Raw genomic sequence first — 19965 nt, forward strand, 5'->3', positions numbered from 1 at the left:
CTGGAGTCCCTGCCTGTTTCCTACCAGGCACTTAGAGCTTGTCTCTCACGCTGAATGGCTTCATATCATCCCCCTGCTCAGCTCACCGTGCTGCACACAGCAGACACTTAGTCGGTAGGAGCTCTGCAGATGGTTCTTATTTTCCACCCACAAAAAGAAGCTTGGATTCGAGCCCAACCGAAGCTGATCAACAATTTTAAAAACACAAGGTGGGGCTTCCCTGGTGGCGCAGTGGTTGAGAATCTGCCTGCAGATGCAGGGGACACGGGTTCGAGCCCTGGTCTGGGAAGATCCCACATGCCGCGGAGCAACTGGGCCCGTGAGCCACAATTACCGAGCCTGCGCGTCTGGAACCTGTGCTCTGCAACAAGCGAGGCCGCGATAGTGAGAGGCCCGCGCACCGCGATGAAGAGTGGCCCCTGCTTGCCGCAACTAGAGAAAGCCCTCGCACAGAAACGAAGACCCAACACAGCCATAAATAAATAAATAAATTTTTTTAAAACACACACACACAAGGTGGATGGCAACTCACGTTTCCTCGATGGGAGGGCGGCGTTGCCCTCACCCACCTGTCGGCAAGCTCTGTGAAGACATTATTCAGAAAGCAAAGGAAGTGAATTGAATTGATACTTACCTTCTTCTTGCTTCTCTCTTTAAGGATTGTCTTTGTATCTGAAATACCTTCTGGAACATTATAAAAAAATTACAAGCCGGACCCAGGAACTTCAGGTAATCTTTGAACTTCAAAAGTTCATTTCAGCTCCTGCTTAGAATTCACCTAGCCCTGAGCATTTGAACTCTGTTTCTCCTCTGTTAGCTAGTCAGCACACATCCTCCAAAAGGTGAGATGACACCTCCATTTGCACACGAAATGCTTCAGACAGGGTGGCTGAGATCTCCCAGGAGGGCAAGGAGGCTTGTTTTCCTCTGTCAGAAACCAGAAAAATGTAAATGCCATCAGATCTTTAAAATTGTTTATTAAATGCAGTGGAAGAAGTACAGCTAGCCACAGTATAGGCAGCAGAATTACCAAAAGTTACATAATGTCAACATTTTAGAGGCAAAATTATCCTTAGGGATTGTATCTCTCTGGTAGCTATTGCCGTATTAATACTGTATAATAAACAACCATAACACTTTTAGCAGTGGTCCACAGTTATTGTCTACTGATCACACATCTGGGGCCAGCCGCTAGGTGGGTCCGCTGGTCTTGGATGGGCTTGCTCACTGGTCTGGGTGTTGGCTGGACCTCGGTCGATACAGGCTGGCCTCAGCTGGAGCAGCTGTGCTCTGTTCCACGTGTCTCTGATCCTCCAGCAGGCTGGCCTGGGCACGTTCTCATGGCGCTAGCAGAGGAAGCGGAAATCGGGAAGAGGAAGCAGAAATCGGGAAGAGAATGCAGGCCCAATCATGGAGTGCTTTTCAATCCTCTGCTTGTGTTATGTCTGCCAACATCCCATTGGCCAGAGAAAGTCACATGACTGAGTTCAGAGTCGGGGGGCAGGATATGGGTGGGCACTGCAAGTTACAGAGCCAAAGATATGAATAGAGGAAGGGTGAAATATTGGGACCACCATTACGATCAACCACAAAGACCATCTAGTCCAGGGGTCAGCAAACTTCTTCTGTAAAGGGCCAGATGGTAAATATTTTAGGCTTTGCAGGACATACAGCCTCTGCCACACTTATCTGACCAGCTGTTGTAGAGCAAAGGCAGCCATGGACATACGTAAATGAATGGGCGTGACGGGCATGCTCTGCTCCAATAAAATTTTATTTATAAAAATGGGCAGTGGTCCATATTTGGCCTGCAGACAGGAGTTTGCCAACCCCTGATCTAGTCCATTCTCCTTATTTTACAGAGATGGACAATGTCATTCAGAGGCTAGGTGACTGTTTCAATGTCACACAGCTAGTTGGTGGAAGAATCAAGACAAAAGCTCAGGCCTTCTGGCCCTAGCTCACTGTTTTTACTCTTACACTCAGCAAATAATAACAAATAAGTCTAACTACCATTTACTGAGCACCTACTATGTGCTAAACACTGTGCTAAAAGCTTTCCATCATTATCTCATTCTTACAACTCTAAGAGGTAGATACTAGTATTAACCTCATTTTCTATACGAAGAAGTGTCTAGAAAGAACTAGAGCTGAGATTCTGTCTAGATCTAGAGTCTGAGCTCTTAACCACGATGCTCTACTACTTCCCTACTAGCTACTAAGCTAAGCATCATTTTTCTGTGTTTTGAGGAAAGTTTCGTGAACCTTTGTCCCGCCCCCAAAGGTAGTGGAAATGACTCCTGCGTTAGTCCTGTCCCCCATCAGCTGCAGTTTCCCTTCCCCTCATTTCAGATCAAGATCAACAGTTCTCAGGAAACTCAGCAGTATTTGCTGCAAGAAAAGTTACGGCAGCATCTGGCAGAGAAGGAGAAGCTGACCGAGGAAAGGCTACAGCAAGAGGAGAAGCTGAAAGCCAGAGTCAAGCGGCTAATGGAAGAGAAATCGGTAAGGTGGTCCCCGTCCTTCTCTTTACTACTGGAAACTGATGAAATGGGCTTTCCTATGAGAAACAGAGGGCACGTACTTAGATGGAGATATCTCAGCAACTCCTTTTTGGGAACTAAATTAATTGAAGAGGGTGAATGAGGTAGGAGGAATTAACATGAAGCTTGAGTCCTAAAACTCAGAGATCAAATTGAAGATCAACTTGAAGAGGCAAGGTTATTGAAATGTCTAGAAATGGTACTTTGTTTATATACTGCAGCTGATTTTATTGATACAAATCCCAGCCGTTACTGCAGGTCCTGGTTTGTGTCTAAGTGTGTGCAAGACCAACCAATAGTATTTCAGTCTTCTGCTTTCTCTTCCTACATATCAGGGGAAACACATAGCCAAAACTGCTACTTACTTTTCCAGAAACCGGCCAATTAGAGGATACTTTACAGCAGCGCCTCTCAACCCAAAGGTGTCCACAGATCACATGGGGATGTTGTTAAAATGCAGATTCTGCCTCAGCAGGTCTGGGAGGGGCCTGGGAGTCTGCATTTCTGACCAGCTCCCAGCTGGTACTGATGGCACAGCTCTGCAGACGACATTTTCAGCCACAAAGTCTTACAGGAAGGTTTTCCCCAAGTTGGCCGATAAGAATCACCTGGACGCTGGTGAAAAATACAGGTTCTTGGGCCCCACCCCAGACCCACTGAATCAGAATCTCAGGAGAAAGCCGGGAAACTGCAGATAATGGGCTGATTCTCATCCTTGTCCTTGAGTTGGCCCTTTCTGATATTCAGGGACCCGCCATGAATTTAACTACCTCGGTCGCCATCATCCTAGATGAGTGGCTCATGACTTTGGCTGCACTTTTGTCACCTAAGAGATTAACAAATACTAATGCCTTGTACCCCTCCCCCCACCCCACCCCCAGGTTCTGACCTAACTGGGGTGAAGGTGTGGCTCAGGCACTGGGATTGGTAAGCTCTCCCTGGTGGTTCCAATGTGCCGCCATGGTGGAGAGCCACTGCGTGCTGCCCCTCGTCCACCCACCTCAAGACAGCAGCACCAGATCCGCTGGACCCCAGCTCTCCCCCAGCACCTCCTTTCTTCCCCTGAGAAGGACTGGACCTGCCGTTTCCTCCACCTTCACCAAGGGAAGCTTGGTGACTTCCTGCTTGGACCGTCCTTCTCTGCCACACACCCTCACTCTCCAGAACTGTCCAAGAGCCAAAGACCTCTGCCTGTTTCCTTTCATCCTCTAGCTCATGCCCCGCTACCTCTTCTCCTGTTTGCCTCTTTCTCTGCCTTTCTGCCTTTTGTGAAATAAAAGATTAAAAAGGAAGAACCACCTGACCAAAATCACCTGTGAGCCACATAAAGGTACTATTAACAACAGCCTTAAATCAAGGCAGCTCCCTCCAGAAGGGCAATTAGACATAGAAAAAGCCAGTGCATTTCCACAGAGAGGGAAATAAAACCAGAAAGAACGTAGGAATCTTCAAAATCTTCACCAGACTCTCCACCTGTTTCCTCCCTCCTCTCTGATTAACTTCTCCCTTGCCAAATGTCTTATTTTAGTTTTAACTTTGGTTTGACTTGTTCCCACTGTGGATGTACGGTATTGCAGCCCCAGCATGTTCAACATCACCTTGGGCACCGGCCTGGGCCTCCCAGACGCCCATTTGTAACATCGATTCAAACAGATAACAGGGTTTCAAGGGCTGACATCAATCCCCCTTTAATCACAACAAACCTCAGAGCTCACACCAGCCCATCCAGAGGGGGACGCAATGCCAGGGACCCACCAAGACAGAGTGCCGCTGTTCATGTCCACTGTTGTCCCGTCGAGGGTCATCCTTCCCCAGACACACACATTGATCAGCTTGACCCCAGGGACTCATCTGAAAGTACTGTTCCAGACTCGAGTGCCAGGTGCCCCGATTTTAAATGACCCTCCCTCATACCACATGACACCATCACCCCCACCCTTTCTAAAAATACGTTTGTCAGAATTCATTAATTAAACTCGTCACGAGTCCTAGCTTGTCTGAGGACTCTGTTTCAATGGTAAGAAATTCTAGGTTCCCTTACGGAGCTAACGTTCTTTTTTTTATTATGATCTGTTAGCAGCAGTCCTCTGATTTGTGCACACACTAATGGTTTAAATCAGGGATCAGCAAACATTTTCCATGAAGAGCCAGATAGTATCTATTTTCAGTTTTGCGGGTCGTATGGTCTCTGTTGTGGCTTCTCAGCTCTGTTGTTGCAGTGCAGAGGCGGTCGTAGGCAACCCACTATGAGCATGGAGGGATGCCAATAAAACTTTATTTACAAAAAAGCAGGCAGCGGGCCAGATTTGGCGCAGATGCCATAGCTTGCCAACTCCTGGCTCTAGGGTCAAAGGGACCAGGGTTCAAACTCCTGTTGATGTGATTTACTAATAAACTGAACAGATTCCTTAATCTCTCTAAGCCTGTTTCCTCCTTTGCAAAGTCGAAATGACAGAAGAAATGATTGATCTTTACTCGTGAATAGTTATCATGTGACAAGTATTTCATGTTCATCATCTCATCTCCTCCTCACATCAACCCAATGCAGGAAGCACTATTACTGTCCCCATTGTACAGATAGGGAAACTGAGGCTTCTAAAGCTTCTCACTTGCCCAAGACTATTTATCTAGGAAGGATCAACAGGAGGCTCTAATTTGGGCCTGCCGACTCCAGACCCCGTACTCTTAGCCCCTAGGTATACTGCCCACAGTTTTCTGTGGGGTTGTTGTGAGAAGTGAAAGAGTTAATCCGTGCAGTGTCTGGCACAGAGTCTAGATTCCTACTATGGTAACCATGTCTATTAAACAACAGTCATGACTTTCAGGCTTTGGATGAAACCATTTCTCGGGAGAAAAGCAGAGCGAAGGAAGCATTAGAAGAAGAACAGAGCAAAGTCCAAGAGCTGGAGAATCGCTTAACCCGCCAGAAGGAGGTACGCAGCTCGGGGAGATAGTTGGCTCCAGCCCAAATCCGGCTTGAGGGCCAAATGGAAGAAGTTTAGAACCATAGATGATGGGGAGAAGCGCGTGGCGGAGTTTCCTAGAGTGATTTGTCCTTGGGAGGGCTCAGCTAGTCTGGGAAGAAGCAAGGGGGACTCTAGGAGAGAACCCTAGAGCTGTAGCCTTCACAATTAGCTGGAAAAATTGTAAACAGCGTAAACTACAGCCTTAGATAGGGAACAAGTTGGGATTGGTGACATGAGCATTTTCTGCGCAGAGATTGTATCCCAAATCACAAAAATGGAGGAATTACAGAATCGTGGGACTTCAGGGCTGCGTGTATCCTCCAACAACATCCTAAAATCATCCAGCCTTCAGCTCCACCACCAAGGAATTCTCTGCAGCCCAGGGCAACCCAGCCCAGTGTTGATGCCTTGGGCTGGCAGAACATTCTTCCTTTAGGTTGAACTGACTCAGACTTTCTCCCAGAAGGGTTTCAAGTCCTCCACCCGCCCCCCGGGCTCCTGCAAGACCCGTCTATTGAATACTTTCTCTTCCACAGAATAACCTTTTATAGATGCTTGAAAATAGAGGCACCTGCTCCTCTCCAGACCCAAATGCCATTCACAGTCCTGGAGCATGGCCTTGTTCCGCTCCTCTGAGCTGCTTTGTGCTCCAGAAGTCACAGATGGGCAGCTCACTGGCTGAAAAGGGCCTGCAGACATGTTATGTTTGGTCCTCGAGTGTTTTATCTTGAATTCATAAAATATACTGAAAAATCCAGATTTCCATCCTCTCTTGAAAAGTTGGGAAATCTGGCCCTCCTTTCCACTTGGCAAAAACGGGCCGGAGTGGAACCAAGTAGCAGAAGTTTGCCACAGTCCTCGCCATTCCCTATTGTATTACACACAACCCACTTCACTTTGGGTAACTGTCGAGCCGCTGTAGGCATCTGAGTTTGCAACCCATCATCTGTTTTCTTCCTAAAGTCTTTGTAGCCAAAACTGGACACAGTTCTCCAGCATTTAGTGGCCTAGAGCAGGACTCTTCTCTCCCTCGTTGAAGATGTTGTACTTCTATTGATGTGTCCAAAATGGCTTTTGGAAAAGCCCTATTACAGTGTTCACTCATACTCACCTCATGGTCACCCTCAGATCCCTGAGTCTTTTTTACAAAATGTTTTCATTAGCGCTTCAGTCCTGGGGCAGCGCAGAGGAGTGAAGAGTGCAGGCTTTGCAGCCTGGCTGGGCTACTTACTGGCTCAATACCTACCTTCTTTAAAGGATGGCTGTGAAGATTAGAGATAATGTACACTAAAGTGTTTGACCCAGAATCGTCACTCAAAGAATGGTAGCTATTAATACTATCAATCACTGTACTTCCACTTCTGTTTAGGCACTTGCCTCCTACCAATCCCCCACTGCATCCCTACTCCTCAGAGTGAAACCCTGGCCCACCCACCAGTGAGCGAGAAATAAGGAGCCTGGTGGGCAGAGCCCATGCCATTTGATCCGATCCAGAGAGGGAAAGTGTTTATGTGTTGGGTCTCACTCAGGTCTCCGGCACAGCTGTGCTCTACAGGCCTGTGTAAACAGTGTCAGTACCCGGTCCTGAGTTATTTCTCCAGGGGTGGCGAGGAGGAGGAGGGTGCCACAAGGGTTCACAGCGGCCAACAAAGATGGGGAAGCCCCTCGATTTTAGCGATCTCGAGGTCACGGGGCACTTCAGGAGGGAGACTTAAGGAAAGCCTGGTGGTGGACAGCCCCGTGGCAGGCAGGAGCTGTGGCCGGGTCACCCCGGCCCAGGACAGCGCCAGCCCACTTCTCCCGGCAGGACCTCTCCGTGGCTTCTTGTCAGGGAACCTGAGATTAAAATCCCAGACACAGACTTTGATCAACTTCAAACAGTCATTTGATTTTTCTTTCTATTAGACCTTCCTCCACACTGTCAGATGAATCTTTTTTTTTTTTTTTTTTTTTTTGGCTGCGTTGGGTCTTCGTTGTTGCACACGGGCTTTTCTCTCTAGTTGCAGCGAGCGGGGGCTACTCTTTGTTGCGGTGCACGGGCTTCTCACTGAGGTGGCTTCTCTTGTTGCGGACCACAGGCTCTAGGCACGTGGGCCTCAGTAGTTGCAGTACACGGGCTCAGTAGTTGTGGCTCGCGGGCTCTAGAGCGCAGGCTCAGTAGTTGTGGCGCACGGGCTTAGTTGCTCCGCGGCATGTGGGATCTTCCCGGACCAGGGCTCGAACCCGTGTCCCCTGCATTGGCAGGCAGATTCTTAACCACTGCGCAACCAGGGAGGTCCCTGTCAGATGAATCTTTAAAGATGACAGAATCACTAGGTCATAATGCGGGTTCAGAGGTAACGTTAAAGGTTAATTCCCATGACCTGCCCAGGAGCGTGGGAGCAAAGTGGCCCAGGGGGACGGGACCTGGGCGTGAGTCTTACGAGGACAGCCGTCCCTGTAGTGCGTAGCGCCCATCTCGGCTGCAGAGGAGCTGCCGGGAGCAAAGTCCCGCGTGTAGACGTGAGATCAGGCGCAGTGGAGCAGGAAAATGTCTTAACCCGAAACCCTCCTCAGACGTTCGGCTCCCTCACGTCTCATGGGAGACGCCAGGCTCCCATGATGTTACTGCTCTTCTGCTTCGTTGAGGGCTGGTATTGGAACAGCTGAGTGCTGGCGTTTTTTAAACTGCTTTTCACTGCAAAATATATAAAAATGTGTAGTATTTCCTCCATATTATGGATTAGATATTTTTGCAGGCTAATCTCGGACCCTAACCACCAGCTATAATGGAAACCGTGTTCCAAATTCCAGACATCTGCCTAGCTGGTGTTTAAAACACAACCCGTTTGAGAGTTGAGGTGCCCCTTCTTTCTTTTTTTTTTTTTTTTTAACATAATGATGATGAATATGAGGTGCCCCTTCTTTCTTGCAGTGACTAGAAACAGGGGCCTTACCAGCAACTTCTAGCCTTCTGCAATTTGCATAAACCATTTAACTGAACGGCTTATCAGCAAGCTGCTTCCCAGATGAAATTCCCTGACTGTGGGCACTAAATACCAATCACAGCCCTCGCATCCTCTCAGAGCTTCCCCTGTGAGCTTTGCCCCCACCCCTCCTAGAGACTGTTACGTATGGCTCATTAATTCAATACACTGCCCTCCTCCAGAAACCTGATTGTCTTTCAGAGATTTATTTCAACAATGGGAAATTCCATTATTAATGAGATTCTTCTTCTTCTTATCACAGAGGCTGCCTGGCACAGTGATAAGAGCTCAGACTCTGAAATAAGACAGGCTTGGTCTCCTCTGCTCGCTTGCTCCCTGCCAGGGCCTCCACCCACAGGCAACGTGAGGGGTTCAATCCTGGCCTCACCACTAACAAACTTCATGGTCCCCGCACCCTCACCAACTTTCCATTCTTTAGTTTCTTCATCTGTTAAATTTGCAGACACTAACTTCTCTGATGAGGTTGCCGTGAGAGTGACGTGGGTGAGAAGCGCTGGCCTTGGGCCCCGGCACGAAAGCTTTGGGCCCTGGCACGTAAGACCAACCCCCAACGTTTGAGCTACTGTCATTATAATTAGTATCATCGTTATTAGCAATTTTCCCCCTAAATGTGCAGGCAACCAAAAAGGCTGGTCATTGATTTTCAGATTTTGGAGAGCAGCATTGCCCATGAGAAAAGAAAAGCAAAGGAAGCCTTAGAGACAGAAAAGAGAAAAGTGCGAGATCTGGAGAACCACTTAGCCCAGCAGAAGGAGGTATGAGGAGCAGAGAGAGAGAAATTGGGCGGTGGCAGCCAAAAGCCCTTTGGAAGGAGCTCCAGAACCAGATGTGAGGCTGTGTTTCAGTGCCCTGATGTAGAGCAGGTGGTAAAGCGGGCAGATGGGGAGCAGTGCCTCCATTCAGAGTGGCCGACATCACATCATGGGACTCACCAGCTGTATGACCCTAGGGCAGATCACCTAACCTCCTGTGCATCAGTTTCCTCATCTGTAACATGGGGAGGGATACAGTCCCTGCCTCGTGGGATTAAATGAGTTAGTGTACATTAAGTACTTAGAACTGCACTCGCACACGGAGGGCCATCTCCAAAAGCACTGCTGGCCAACTACCTAGGGAAGGGAGATGCACTCCAGGGGAGACCCCCTGGGTTGGAGTCTGGGTCAGTCCATCAGCCAGCATCCTCCTCCTCGTCGTCGAAAGGTATTTATGATGCACCCAGCGTGGGCACAGTAGGAAAACACCCTCTTGGGTCCAGCTTCCTAGTTTCATAGACTCCAAAGTAGACCCTCCCTGGGCCGATGGACAGACAGAGACCCAAACATTGCAGAGTAAGATGGAATAGACGGTACACACCCAGCTCACACGGTGGTCACATCAAATAAGCGCCAGCGGTCAGTGCCTTCTGGAACAGATGAGAAGTACACCCTCAAGGGCAGGGGGATGTGGGAGGGGGAAAGGGTGTCCAAGTGCCAGGCCCAGGCCGAGCCAGTGACATCCACTGCCACCAGCCTGGGGACTGGGCTTACCAGCCTCACCTGCCCGGAGCCGCCATGAAAGGCAGGCCCCAAGGCTAAGAGGAGGGATGAACGCCCGAGTCGTGCCCTGAAAGTCAAAGAAGGGCTCTCCGGAGCCAGGAGGCCAGGTGGCCGTGCCCTCAGTGACCTGTGATGGCATCTCCAGGAGCCGGACTCAAGGGACAGAGGGGGCACACACAGACATGTGCCGGCCCTCGTGGAACTTCCAGAAACAAAGCTGGTGACTCAATGAATTGTTTAATTCAGTTTTATTCATCCATCTGCAAATATTTACTGAGTACCTACCACGTGCCAGACCTTATTGGGTGTCAGGGATACTGCAGAGCATTAGACGGACCACGGCCATGCCCCCAACTCTAGGGCGGAGGACAGACAACCATGTAAACAAACACAGGTGACTCCAGAGCCACAGGCTGTGGGGTAGACAAAACCAGGGTGGGTTAGAGAGCCCGTGGGCCCGCCGGCGGGGAGGGCCTCTCCAAGGAGGTGACCTTGAGTAAGAACTGGAGGGCAGAGGGAACACCACGGGAACATCTGTGGGAAGAGAATGCCACTAGGTCAGGGGTCCCAAGTGCAAAGGAGGGGGACCTGAGTTAGCCAGAGGGACGGAGGCAGGACAGGAAGAATGAAATCAAGCTGGAACAAGATGGAAGCCAAATGAGGGGTCAGAGGAAGAAAGCTGGAGGGAGACACAGAGGAGGCGAAGCGAGGCATAGCAGCAGAGCTGGGTAGGCTAAAAGTGTCGATTCTGGTCCCAATTCCAGCTCTGCCCTAACATGCTGTGTGACTCTGGGCAAGGCCCTTGCCCTCTCTGTGCCCTCATCTCTAATGTGGGTGTAGTGACAGAGGTTTGTTTCGAGGAGTCCGTGCATTCATTGTGAAGCACCTCCCCAGGTGAGGTCAGAGTCCCGGTCGGGTGGGGAGGATGGAGTGCATGGTGGGATGTGGGGGCTGGACAGTCAAGCAAAGACCTTGGGAGTGAGACCGTGCCAGCCCCTGCAGGGAAGTGAGGTCAGAGTCCACACAGGGCGAGGGAGCTCCGACACAGAGCGAGCCTTGTTAAGGGGTAGAACCCAAACTGTGGTCACAGCTGTCCCCAGATCATCCCTTATACAGGTGGGCCAGGGGTGGGGTTTTAGAGTGTGGGCTCCTGCTGAGCAGGGTGGCAGACTCTGTGCCAGTCTACGTGTGAATACACAAGCATGTCTCCTGCCTCCAGGTAGGGTGGGGTTTGAATCAGGAGGACAGCTCAGGCAAGGTCCAGCAGGATGGCTAGGGCAGGGCACTGGCATCTGATCTGGCACCACCACTTCCTGACGGTGTGACCTTGACGCATTACTCATCCTCTCACCGCCTCACTTACAGCCTCCGTGTCCTTACCTGCAAAATGGGGGGCAGACGCCACCTGGGGGCTCGCATTCAGCGCACGGTGCAGGCGCTCGTGTTGCAGAATTTAGAGAGTGGGCAGTATCATCATCATCATCATTTTCATTTGTAATTTGCCAAGCGGCGCAGAATAAGAGAAGGGAGGGCGCCCTCCCACGGGGCATGTGGCCTCTTACGTCAGGCAGGACGCAGACTGGCAGGGTGGGGTCTGGACAGTCTTAGGCAGACTTGGCAGTGGGAAAATGCCAAGCCCATGCAGGGAGGAGAGTCAGAGCCCAGGTGGGGCGGGGAGGCCCGTGTGCAGAGCAGGGCAGTGGGGATGGAGGCCCAGGACGCAATGCTAGAACAGTAAGGCTGTCGGGAAGATCGTCTTTTCTCCAGGGCCACCCACCCGCAAAGTACAGCAATGTCAGTAGTTTTTCTTTTTACCCAATAATGCACGTTCACTAAAGAAAATTTAGAAGATACACACCAGTGAAAAGAAGAAAATATAAATTACCATAATCTCAATTCCCCCCAAATAGCCATTATTTATATGTTGGTACATAGCTTTCCAGTCTTTTGTTTATGCATATATAAATTATTTATTTCATTAAAATGTTATTCTTGTGAACTTTATATTTGTACGGGAGGCATATCTACAAGAGTTTCAACAACTGCAAATAGAGTTTCTCGACCCTACTCTGGCTGTTTCCCTCCTGGGGCTTGTGTAGGTGAGGCTGGGCTCCAATCCCCTCCCCATCACCGTGTCTGTGGGGTACATGTTCTCAGTCCCAACCTGTCCTGGGCCTCAATTTCTGCACCCAAGCCTTTGTAGGCTGGAGAGAGACCGCCAGTGTCCTTTGAAGCCACAGGCATCAGGCCTGCTGGCACAGGAGGTGTCTCCCCCCACCCCCTCCCGCCCCCCCACCCCTGCGCTTTGCCTCTCCTGCCCCACCTCCCAAGAAGCCAGGTACTTCCCAACAAGGGACCACACTGGTGCCATCACCTGTCCGTTTAGTAGTTTAGTTCGCGGCTCAGCGCCAAATGCCTTGACCTGAACACTCACCAGCCTGTCACTTCCTGAACACCAGCCCAGAAATCCTGAAAGATGAATAACTCTCTCTTTTAGGGACACAGCTAACCAAGACGTGACTTGCGGGTTCTCACCGTGCTGGGCACGCCACCCTTCTCACCTCTCTCTCCAGCGAGCATCCTGTCCCTTGAGCTCTCGCTCCCAAACCCTGACTCACTGGTGTCAACAATGACTAATGCTGGCTTCCCCTTGCCGTGTCACTTCCCTTCCTTTCTCGTGCACACACCCTCAAACCGCTTGTTGTTGACTTCCAGATTTCAGAGAGCAGCATCGCCTATGAGAAACACAAAGCGAAGGAGGCCATAGAGAAGGAAAAGAAAAAGGTGCAAGATCTGGAGAACCGCATAACCAAGCAGAAGGAGGTATGAGTCTCAAAGAGGAAAAGACACGGAGGAGCCGGCATGGCTGAGCACCAGGCTCTGGGGGCGGGCGGTCTGGGCTCAGATCCTACCTCTGCCACCCCCTGGCTGTGGGACATTAGGCAGGAGTTGCCACCTCTGTGCCTTGGTGTCCCCACTTATGAAATACAGATGATCCAATAGATCAACCTCATGGAGTTGTGAGGCTTGATTGCTAACATACACAGAGACAAGCACCTGGCACTCAGTGAATGCTGCCTGTTTTATTATTGTTGTTGTTGTTGTTATTATTATTATTATTATCTCACAGCCAGGAAGTGGAGGGGCAGAATCTGAACCCAGGACTACCTGACTCCAGGACTTCTCATCATCACCCCTCCTCTCTATATCCTTGAGCTTGGTGTGGGCTCAGCTGCCCGGGGTCACAGAGGGGGCGGCAGGATATAGATGTCTGAATGTCTGATCGCCTTGGTGCTATTTCTCCACCAGAATCTGTCATCATCGCTATCATCACCTTCATAATCAAACCACGTTTACGATTATTACTGGGAGTAGGAGATGCAGTAGAAGCAGAAGTTGTTGCACAGGACCCGGTCTTAGGCACCTCTAAGCTGGAGGACTGAATTCACCCCTCCTGGGTCCCAACAGTACAAGACACACATACACACACACACACACACACACACACGCAAGCCGATATCTCAGAAGTCAAGGCACATGATAAACACACAACCTGACAATAGTGGGTTAAATTTAAATACAGGTAAATACAATTTCAAAGGATTTTCAAGACCAGATGGGGCTGGGACTTCCCCAGTGGTCCAATGGTTAAGAATCTGCCTTCCAATGCAGGGAACACGGGTTTAATCCCTGGTCGGGGAACTAAGATCCCACATGCCGCAGGGCAACTAGGCCCGCACGCGCTAGAGCCCACGCGCCACAACTAGAGAGGAGCTCGCACGCCATCAAGAAGAGCCCTCTCACTGCAACGAAAGATCTCGCATACCGCAACAAAGATCCGATGCAGCCAAATAAATAAATAAGTAGACCAGATGGGACTAAACAGATCTTTAAGTCTATTCACATCGATCTTAGGTCGTTTTCTTCAAAGAAAGGTTCCCAAACATTAGCATACGTAGAATCACTGGGGGGTTATTTTTTTCTTCTTCTTCTTTTTCTTTCTTTTTTATTTTTCTTTATTTGGCTGCGCCACGCAGCATGCGGGATCTTAGTTCCCCAACCAGGGATCAAACCCATGCTCCTTGCAGTGGAAGCGTGGAGTCTTAACCACCAGACCGCCAGCGAAGTCCCCTGGGGGGTTTGTTTTAAATGCCCGATCCCGGGGCTTCGCCCCCAGAAATTTTGATTCACTGTCTGTAGGGTGGACTCAGGAATCTGCATTTTTAACAAGCAGCCCAAGTGGAGCTGGTGCTCTTGGAACAAGGCTACTCCAGGAAGACTAGTGCCAGTAAAGCACATCTGGATTACATATCAGTCCCGGGCACCACTTTAAGAGGGGCCTTGACCAATTGGAGCATCTCCAGAGGAAGCAGAGCAGAGCTGGGTGAAGTGATGCAAGACTTGTCAGCTCTGGGCTGATGCACCTGTGCAGGACTCCCCGTGGGCAGGCGGACGCTGCAGGCCGAGAGAGAGAGCCCAAGAGGGGCCATCTCTACACACAGCCTTGTTTCCCCAGTGATTCACCATGGCTCTTCCACACAGTACTTCAATTAGGGGTAGGAGAAAAGGAGAAATTAGAATTTTAAAGTAGATTATTCAGGGCAGAAAATGGATTAGGAATGAGACTAATGCAAAAGAAAAAAGAAAAAAAAAAGTGTGTATTATGAAATCAATGAATGGGTCACAGTTTTTATTCCAGCAGTTACAGTGAAAGGTTGTGTAGTTCACAAGCAAAACTGGACCAAGTGCTCCTGGAAATGAGACCATTCTGGGTGCTGGACCCAGAGAGCACGTATCCTCAGGGTCATCACAGAGGAGACTCTACAATGCAACCAACAGCGTGTCAACGACCCCCTTAGAGAAAACAACGGTGACACCAGAGGGCACGGTCTCGCAACAACCTTCAAGGCAGGCTGGTGGCATCACACCAGACGAGGAGAAACGGGACTCTGCCCCCGGGGACTCCCCATTTACCAGGAAAGACCAAGGAAGTACAAGGTCAAAGACCCACTCAGACGTAGAGTTGCTTATTTGCATGCTGTTTTACTTGTACACAGGGAAGAGCATTCGAAAGACTGATTTCATCTACACCAGTAAAAACAGGATTTATGTGAGAAAAAGAGGAGAGAGGGGAGAAGAAAAACTAATTCTGACCCGCCGGAACACTGAACTTGAGTAAGCTGCTGAGTAGCTGGCAAGGAGCAAAGATGCCAGGCAGCATGTTCTGGCCCATCAACGAAGCCGTCTCAGTTTGTTGCGGATTCCCTGGGACAACTGGAGCGTCGCTGCTCTGTGGTGTGCCTGCCACCGACCCCAGGGAGCGCCTCCTTCAGGCAGGTCTGCACACCGTCTGCAATGGGATTTCTCAACAGTAACGACCACGTCAAGATCCCAGATAAGAACAGAGAGAGTTCAGTGACGGTACCGAGAGAATGAAGCTTCTCCCAGATGAGGGTCGCAGGCATCACATGATGAGAATCATGTTTTGTTTTGTTTCCGAAAAAAAAAAAAAAATCAGTTTCCTTTCCCAAGTGTAAGAGGAGCACCTGTTTGCTCTAGCAGTTCTGAAAAATATGGAAAATCACTCATGATTCCACTGAGCAGAGTTACCACTAGTGACATTTTGATGTGATTCCTTCCGGACCAGCTATATGTTGATCGACAAATATCGATTTGTTACAAAGTGATTTACACTGGTATACTGTGCACGCTGTGTATTGACTTAATATATTACAAGTATGTCCACATGTCATTGAACTTTCTTCTACAACCTGCCAGTAAAGGATGACCTGGGTTTGCACTGTGTTGGGTGAACCCCGATTCGTTTACCCTCGGGCACTGGGCTGTATCTCACTTTCACTGAAGTAAAAAATGCTTAGCTGAACAGCCCTTCGCACTGGGCTTTGTGTGCGTGTGTAGTTATATCCTTAAGATACATCTCCAAAAGTGGAATCACTGGGTCACAGGATATGAGCATTTTCAGGCTCATGATACACGTTCCCAAATGACCCTCCAGAAAGGTCATACCAGTTTTCACTGCCCCCAACAGAGTCTGGGAATGCCCCGCACTGCACCTCAAGAATATATGTTAGATTGGATTAAATAATGTTCATGAAAAGGCTACATGCAGTATGATTCCGACTATATGACATTCTGGAAAAGGCAAAACTATGGCGACAGTAAAAAGATCAGGGATTGGTTGTGAGGGGTGGTGAACAGATGGAATATGTAGGGTTTTTAGGGCAGTAAAACTATTCTGGATGATACTATAATGGTGGACACATGTCACTGTACATTTGTCCAAACCCACAGAATGTGCAATACCAAGAGTGAACCCTAACGTAAACTATGGACTTTGGGTGATCGTGATGTGTGGAGGCAGGTTCATCAGTGTAAGAAATGTACCAGTCCGGTGGGGATGTTGACAGTGGAGGGGTCTGTGCATGTGATGGGGGCAGGAGTTCCATGGAAACTCTGTACTTTCTGCTCAGTTTTACTGTGAACCTAAAACTGCTCTAAAAAATGAAGTCAAATAAATAAATAAAGTCCGTCCAGCCCCAGCACAGTGCCTGTCACGAAGCCCACATTCCACAGTGTTGGAGCATGGACCCAAGGAGGAGAGTAGAATTTTGACAAAGATCGGAAGAATGGGTCCCAGGAGGAGGGAGAAGGTGTTGAGGACACGGCGACCAGAGTCCAATCTTGCCGGGGCCCCACGGGAGGAGGGGAGGTCATCCCAGGGCCGAAGCCACAGAGGAAGATGGAGGAGTGTCCTGAAGGCGGGTCCTGTGATGAAGGGGTGAAGGAACTTGGCACGTTTATCCTGGAAAATAGATTTAGGGAGAGACATGACAGCCCTCCTCAAATATTTAAAGGGCTGTCTCATAAAAGAGAAATAAAACTTGTTCAATGAGCTCCAGGTGACAGAACTGAGCTCAGAGACCAGAAATCTCAAGTAGACAGATCTCAGCTGCATATAAAAAAAGAGTTCTGTAATCATTGGAACCTTCCAGAGGAAGCATGGACTTTGGACTTTAAAAGGATCAACAGAACAATACCAGAACAGAGGTCACTTCCTCTCTGAAAACAGGGGAGGGGGAGGCTAGGGTAAATATTTATACCTGAATTTCTGTTAATTTGATGTTTGCTGTTTGTCTAGGAAATAGATTTAAAAATGCAAAAAGAAGACATTTTAAATAATAAATTAAATGATGCACTGGCCATGGTAGAAAAGACTCAGAAAACAAAGACGGCTGAAAGTCTAAAAGCAGAGAGCCTCACCATGAAATTAAGTGAAACATTAGCTGAACTGGAAACTGCCAAGACGAAAATGGTAAGTCAGTGCCTTCTGGGGACGGGAGAATTTTCCCTTCAATGCAAGATCACGATGCCATGAGGATGCGTGGTTTAGACCAGGGGTTCTCAGCCTCTGCACTGTTGATGTTCTGGGTGGGGTAACTCTTTCTCCTGTCCTGTGCCTTATAGGATGTGTAGCAGCATCCCTGGTCTGTACCCACGAGATGCCAGTGGCACCCTCCCCCTAGTTGTGACAACCAAAAATGTCTTCCAACTTTGCCAGATGTCTCTGGCAGGGTAAAATCACCCTCTGCTGAGAAGCATTAGTTTAGTATAAAAAGTAAACAGAAGCTATGATGATGCCCTCTGTCCAGGGTCTTCTAAAGATGTTGTAATTCGGGGTCCTCACAGGATCAGGCTGAAGCCCTGAGCAGCCCCAGAATCTAGGGATCAGTGACTATTCCTCAGACGTTAAGATAATGTTTTTCAATTTTATCTCAGCATTCAAGGCCCTCCACCAGCAGGGCTCAATATTGCACTCGCCTGTCCTTCATACATTGACCAGATAGGTCTGTTGACAAGGAGGTGATGAGGACTGACCTGGCAGAAGTGCGCAGAGTGAACCTGAGTGGGACTGGACTTGGAGACACCAGCTCAGGGCGTGGCACGTCGTTGCTGTAGTACTGAATCATAGGACCTGGACGCTCGGGGCAGCAGAGGAGGGGAAGGAAGGAGTCGCTCTGGCGAGAGTGATCAGAGAAATGGCAGGACTCGACAACTGATTGACAGGACAGGAGTACTGAGGAGAGGGAGGAGCTAAAGGAGGCGGGCGAGCTTGGAGCCAGGGCACCGGGCCGGCTGATGGCACACGGTGGAGATGCTGGAAAGATGGGGGTTGGGGTTTGTGGGGGGGGGAGTCTCTTGTGGGAGAGGGGCTGTCTTCTGGAGAAGGTGAAGAATTCAGACTGAGACGAGGGTGGAGTACCAAGTTCAAAAGTTGCCCAAACTTTTGGCGGGGCAAAAAAATAGATTTGGGGCAGGAAGCAAGACGTGGGAACAAAATTTGGAAGATAGCCTTGGTGGAGTGATTGTTGAGAGAGCGGGCGCGTGTGAGCGTCTCAGGCAAAGACTTTACGCATCTGGAGAAGATCAGAGGCTCAACGTGTTAAGGGAATCAGGAGGAGGAGGATGACGTCATCCAGGTAGCAGGAGAATGACGTCATCCCGAGAGGGGAGGAAGGGGGGGGCGGTCACAGGTAAGGTTCTGACTCACCATCAGGGGACCATTGATCATTTTTGTTTTTAAGAACTACAAATTCATTCACTTTTCTCTTATAAAATTGTTCACTCATTAATTCAACCAATACTTACTGAGCATCTGGGTCTAGATGCTGTGGCAGGGATCTAGACACTGATGCTGTGGGCATATTGGTAAATAAGAAAGGGTAAGTTTCTGCTCTCATGGAGCTTACATTCCAGTGGGAGCGAGAAATAAAGACATGAGATCATTCAGATGGTGATTTCCCCTCAGGGGAAATGAAACAGGATGATGTCTCCTTCAGATAGGCAGTCAGGGAGGGCCTCTCTGAGGAGGTGACATTGGACCTGAGGCCTGTCACATGAGGAGTCAGCCATGCGAGGAGCTGGGGGAGGATTGTACCATGCAGCGGGAACGGCACGTGCAAAGGTCCTGGGGTGGGGCGGAGCTTGGTGCTGGTGGGTGCAGGGGGCCCATGTTGTTAATGTTGTTATCGTCCTCTTATCCAGTTCCCAAGATCATGTTAACCACGTCCATTTTCCAGATCATGATGGAGGAGCGGATGCAGCTGCAAGGGCACACAGTAAGGGCCCTCCAAGAAGAACAGGAATCACAGAAGCACGGATTTGAAAAACAGATCATGGAATACAAGGAGCAAATCAAACAGCACTCCCAGACGATTGTGAGTCTTGAAGAAAGACTCCAGAAAGTGACTGAACACCATAAAAAAATAGAAGGAGAGATTGCAACGTTGAAGGACAATGACCCAGGTTGGTCCAAAGAGACGCCGAGGAAATCTTAGTGTTCAGGGCAGGTTCTGATGACCCTGTGGGTCCCCCTAGGCTGATGCACAAGAAAAGTCTGCACCTCATTTAAAAGCTCCTCTATTGTCTGGAGGCCTTTTCTTCTTGTTACACAGCAAGGTTAGGCGCCCTCAAGGCCCAGGTTCAACAGAAGTAACAGCAATGAGCAGGGACAGCCTTTGTGCCGAGCCAGTCAGCCAGCGAGGGGCACAGGCTGCCGGGGCTGTTAGGGGTGTCAGAGCAGCACAACGGGAATCATCTTTTCCACATGGAAACGTCCCGTGCAGGGGCCTTTCAAAGGCATCTCTCTGCCATCAGCAATTTGCGACTTTGTCTAATGCACTTTCATAACCAGCTGGGGTTTATCTCTTTAAAAAAAAAAAAAAAAAAGAGGCTAAAGAAAGAACTCAAGAGTGTGAGCACTTTTTCACCCTGAATGACCAAGGTGATGCGTAAAACTAAAGACAGTGAGCTCTTGGAAGAGAGTTCTAGAAGTAGAGGCCTCGGGCCAGGGTTTCTCATCCTCGGCACTGGTATTGCCATTTGGGCTGGAGAGCTCTTGGTTGGGGGCTGTCCT

General features: G+C 49.4%; 1 protein-coding gene across 10 annotated transcripts in view; it reads left to right on the forward strand.

The window, feature by feature from the left end:
- The window catches only part of FHAD1 (forkhead associated phosphopeptide binding domain 1), a 144310-nt gene that overhangs the window by 95063 nt on the left and 29282 nt on the right, over window positions 1–19965 (forward strand). For all 10 annotated transcript variants that reach the window (XR_009500883.1, XM_059913837.1, XM_059913903.1 and 7 more), the window contains 6 exons: window positions 659–729; window positions 2353–2505; window positions 5369–5476; window positions 12747–12854; window positions 17191–17364; window positions 19130–19355. Coding sequence is in view for 9 of the 10 variants with exons in the window: in XM_059913837.1 (XP_059769820.1) it covers window positions 659–729; window positions 2353–2505; window positions 5369–5476; window positions 12747–12854; window positions 17191–17364; window positions 19130–19355 (840 nt within the window). In the remaining variant the exon portion in view is untranslated. The remainder of the gene's footprint in view (window positions 1–658; window positions 730–2352; window positions 2506–5368; window positions 5477–12746; window positions 12855–17190; window positions 17365–19129; window positions 19356–19965) is intronic.

Source organism: Balaenoptera ricei, chromosome 1 (assembly GCF_028023285.1).
Source record: "Balaenoptera ricei isolate mBalRic1 chromosome 1, mBalRic1.hap2, whole genome shotgun sequence".
NCBI classification, from domain to species: domain Eukaryota; kingdom Metazoa; phylum Chordata; class Mammalia; order Artiodactyla; family Balaenopteridae; genus Balaenoptera; species Balaenoptera ricei.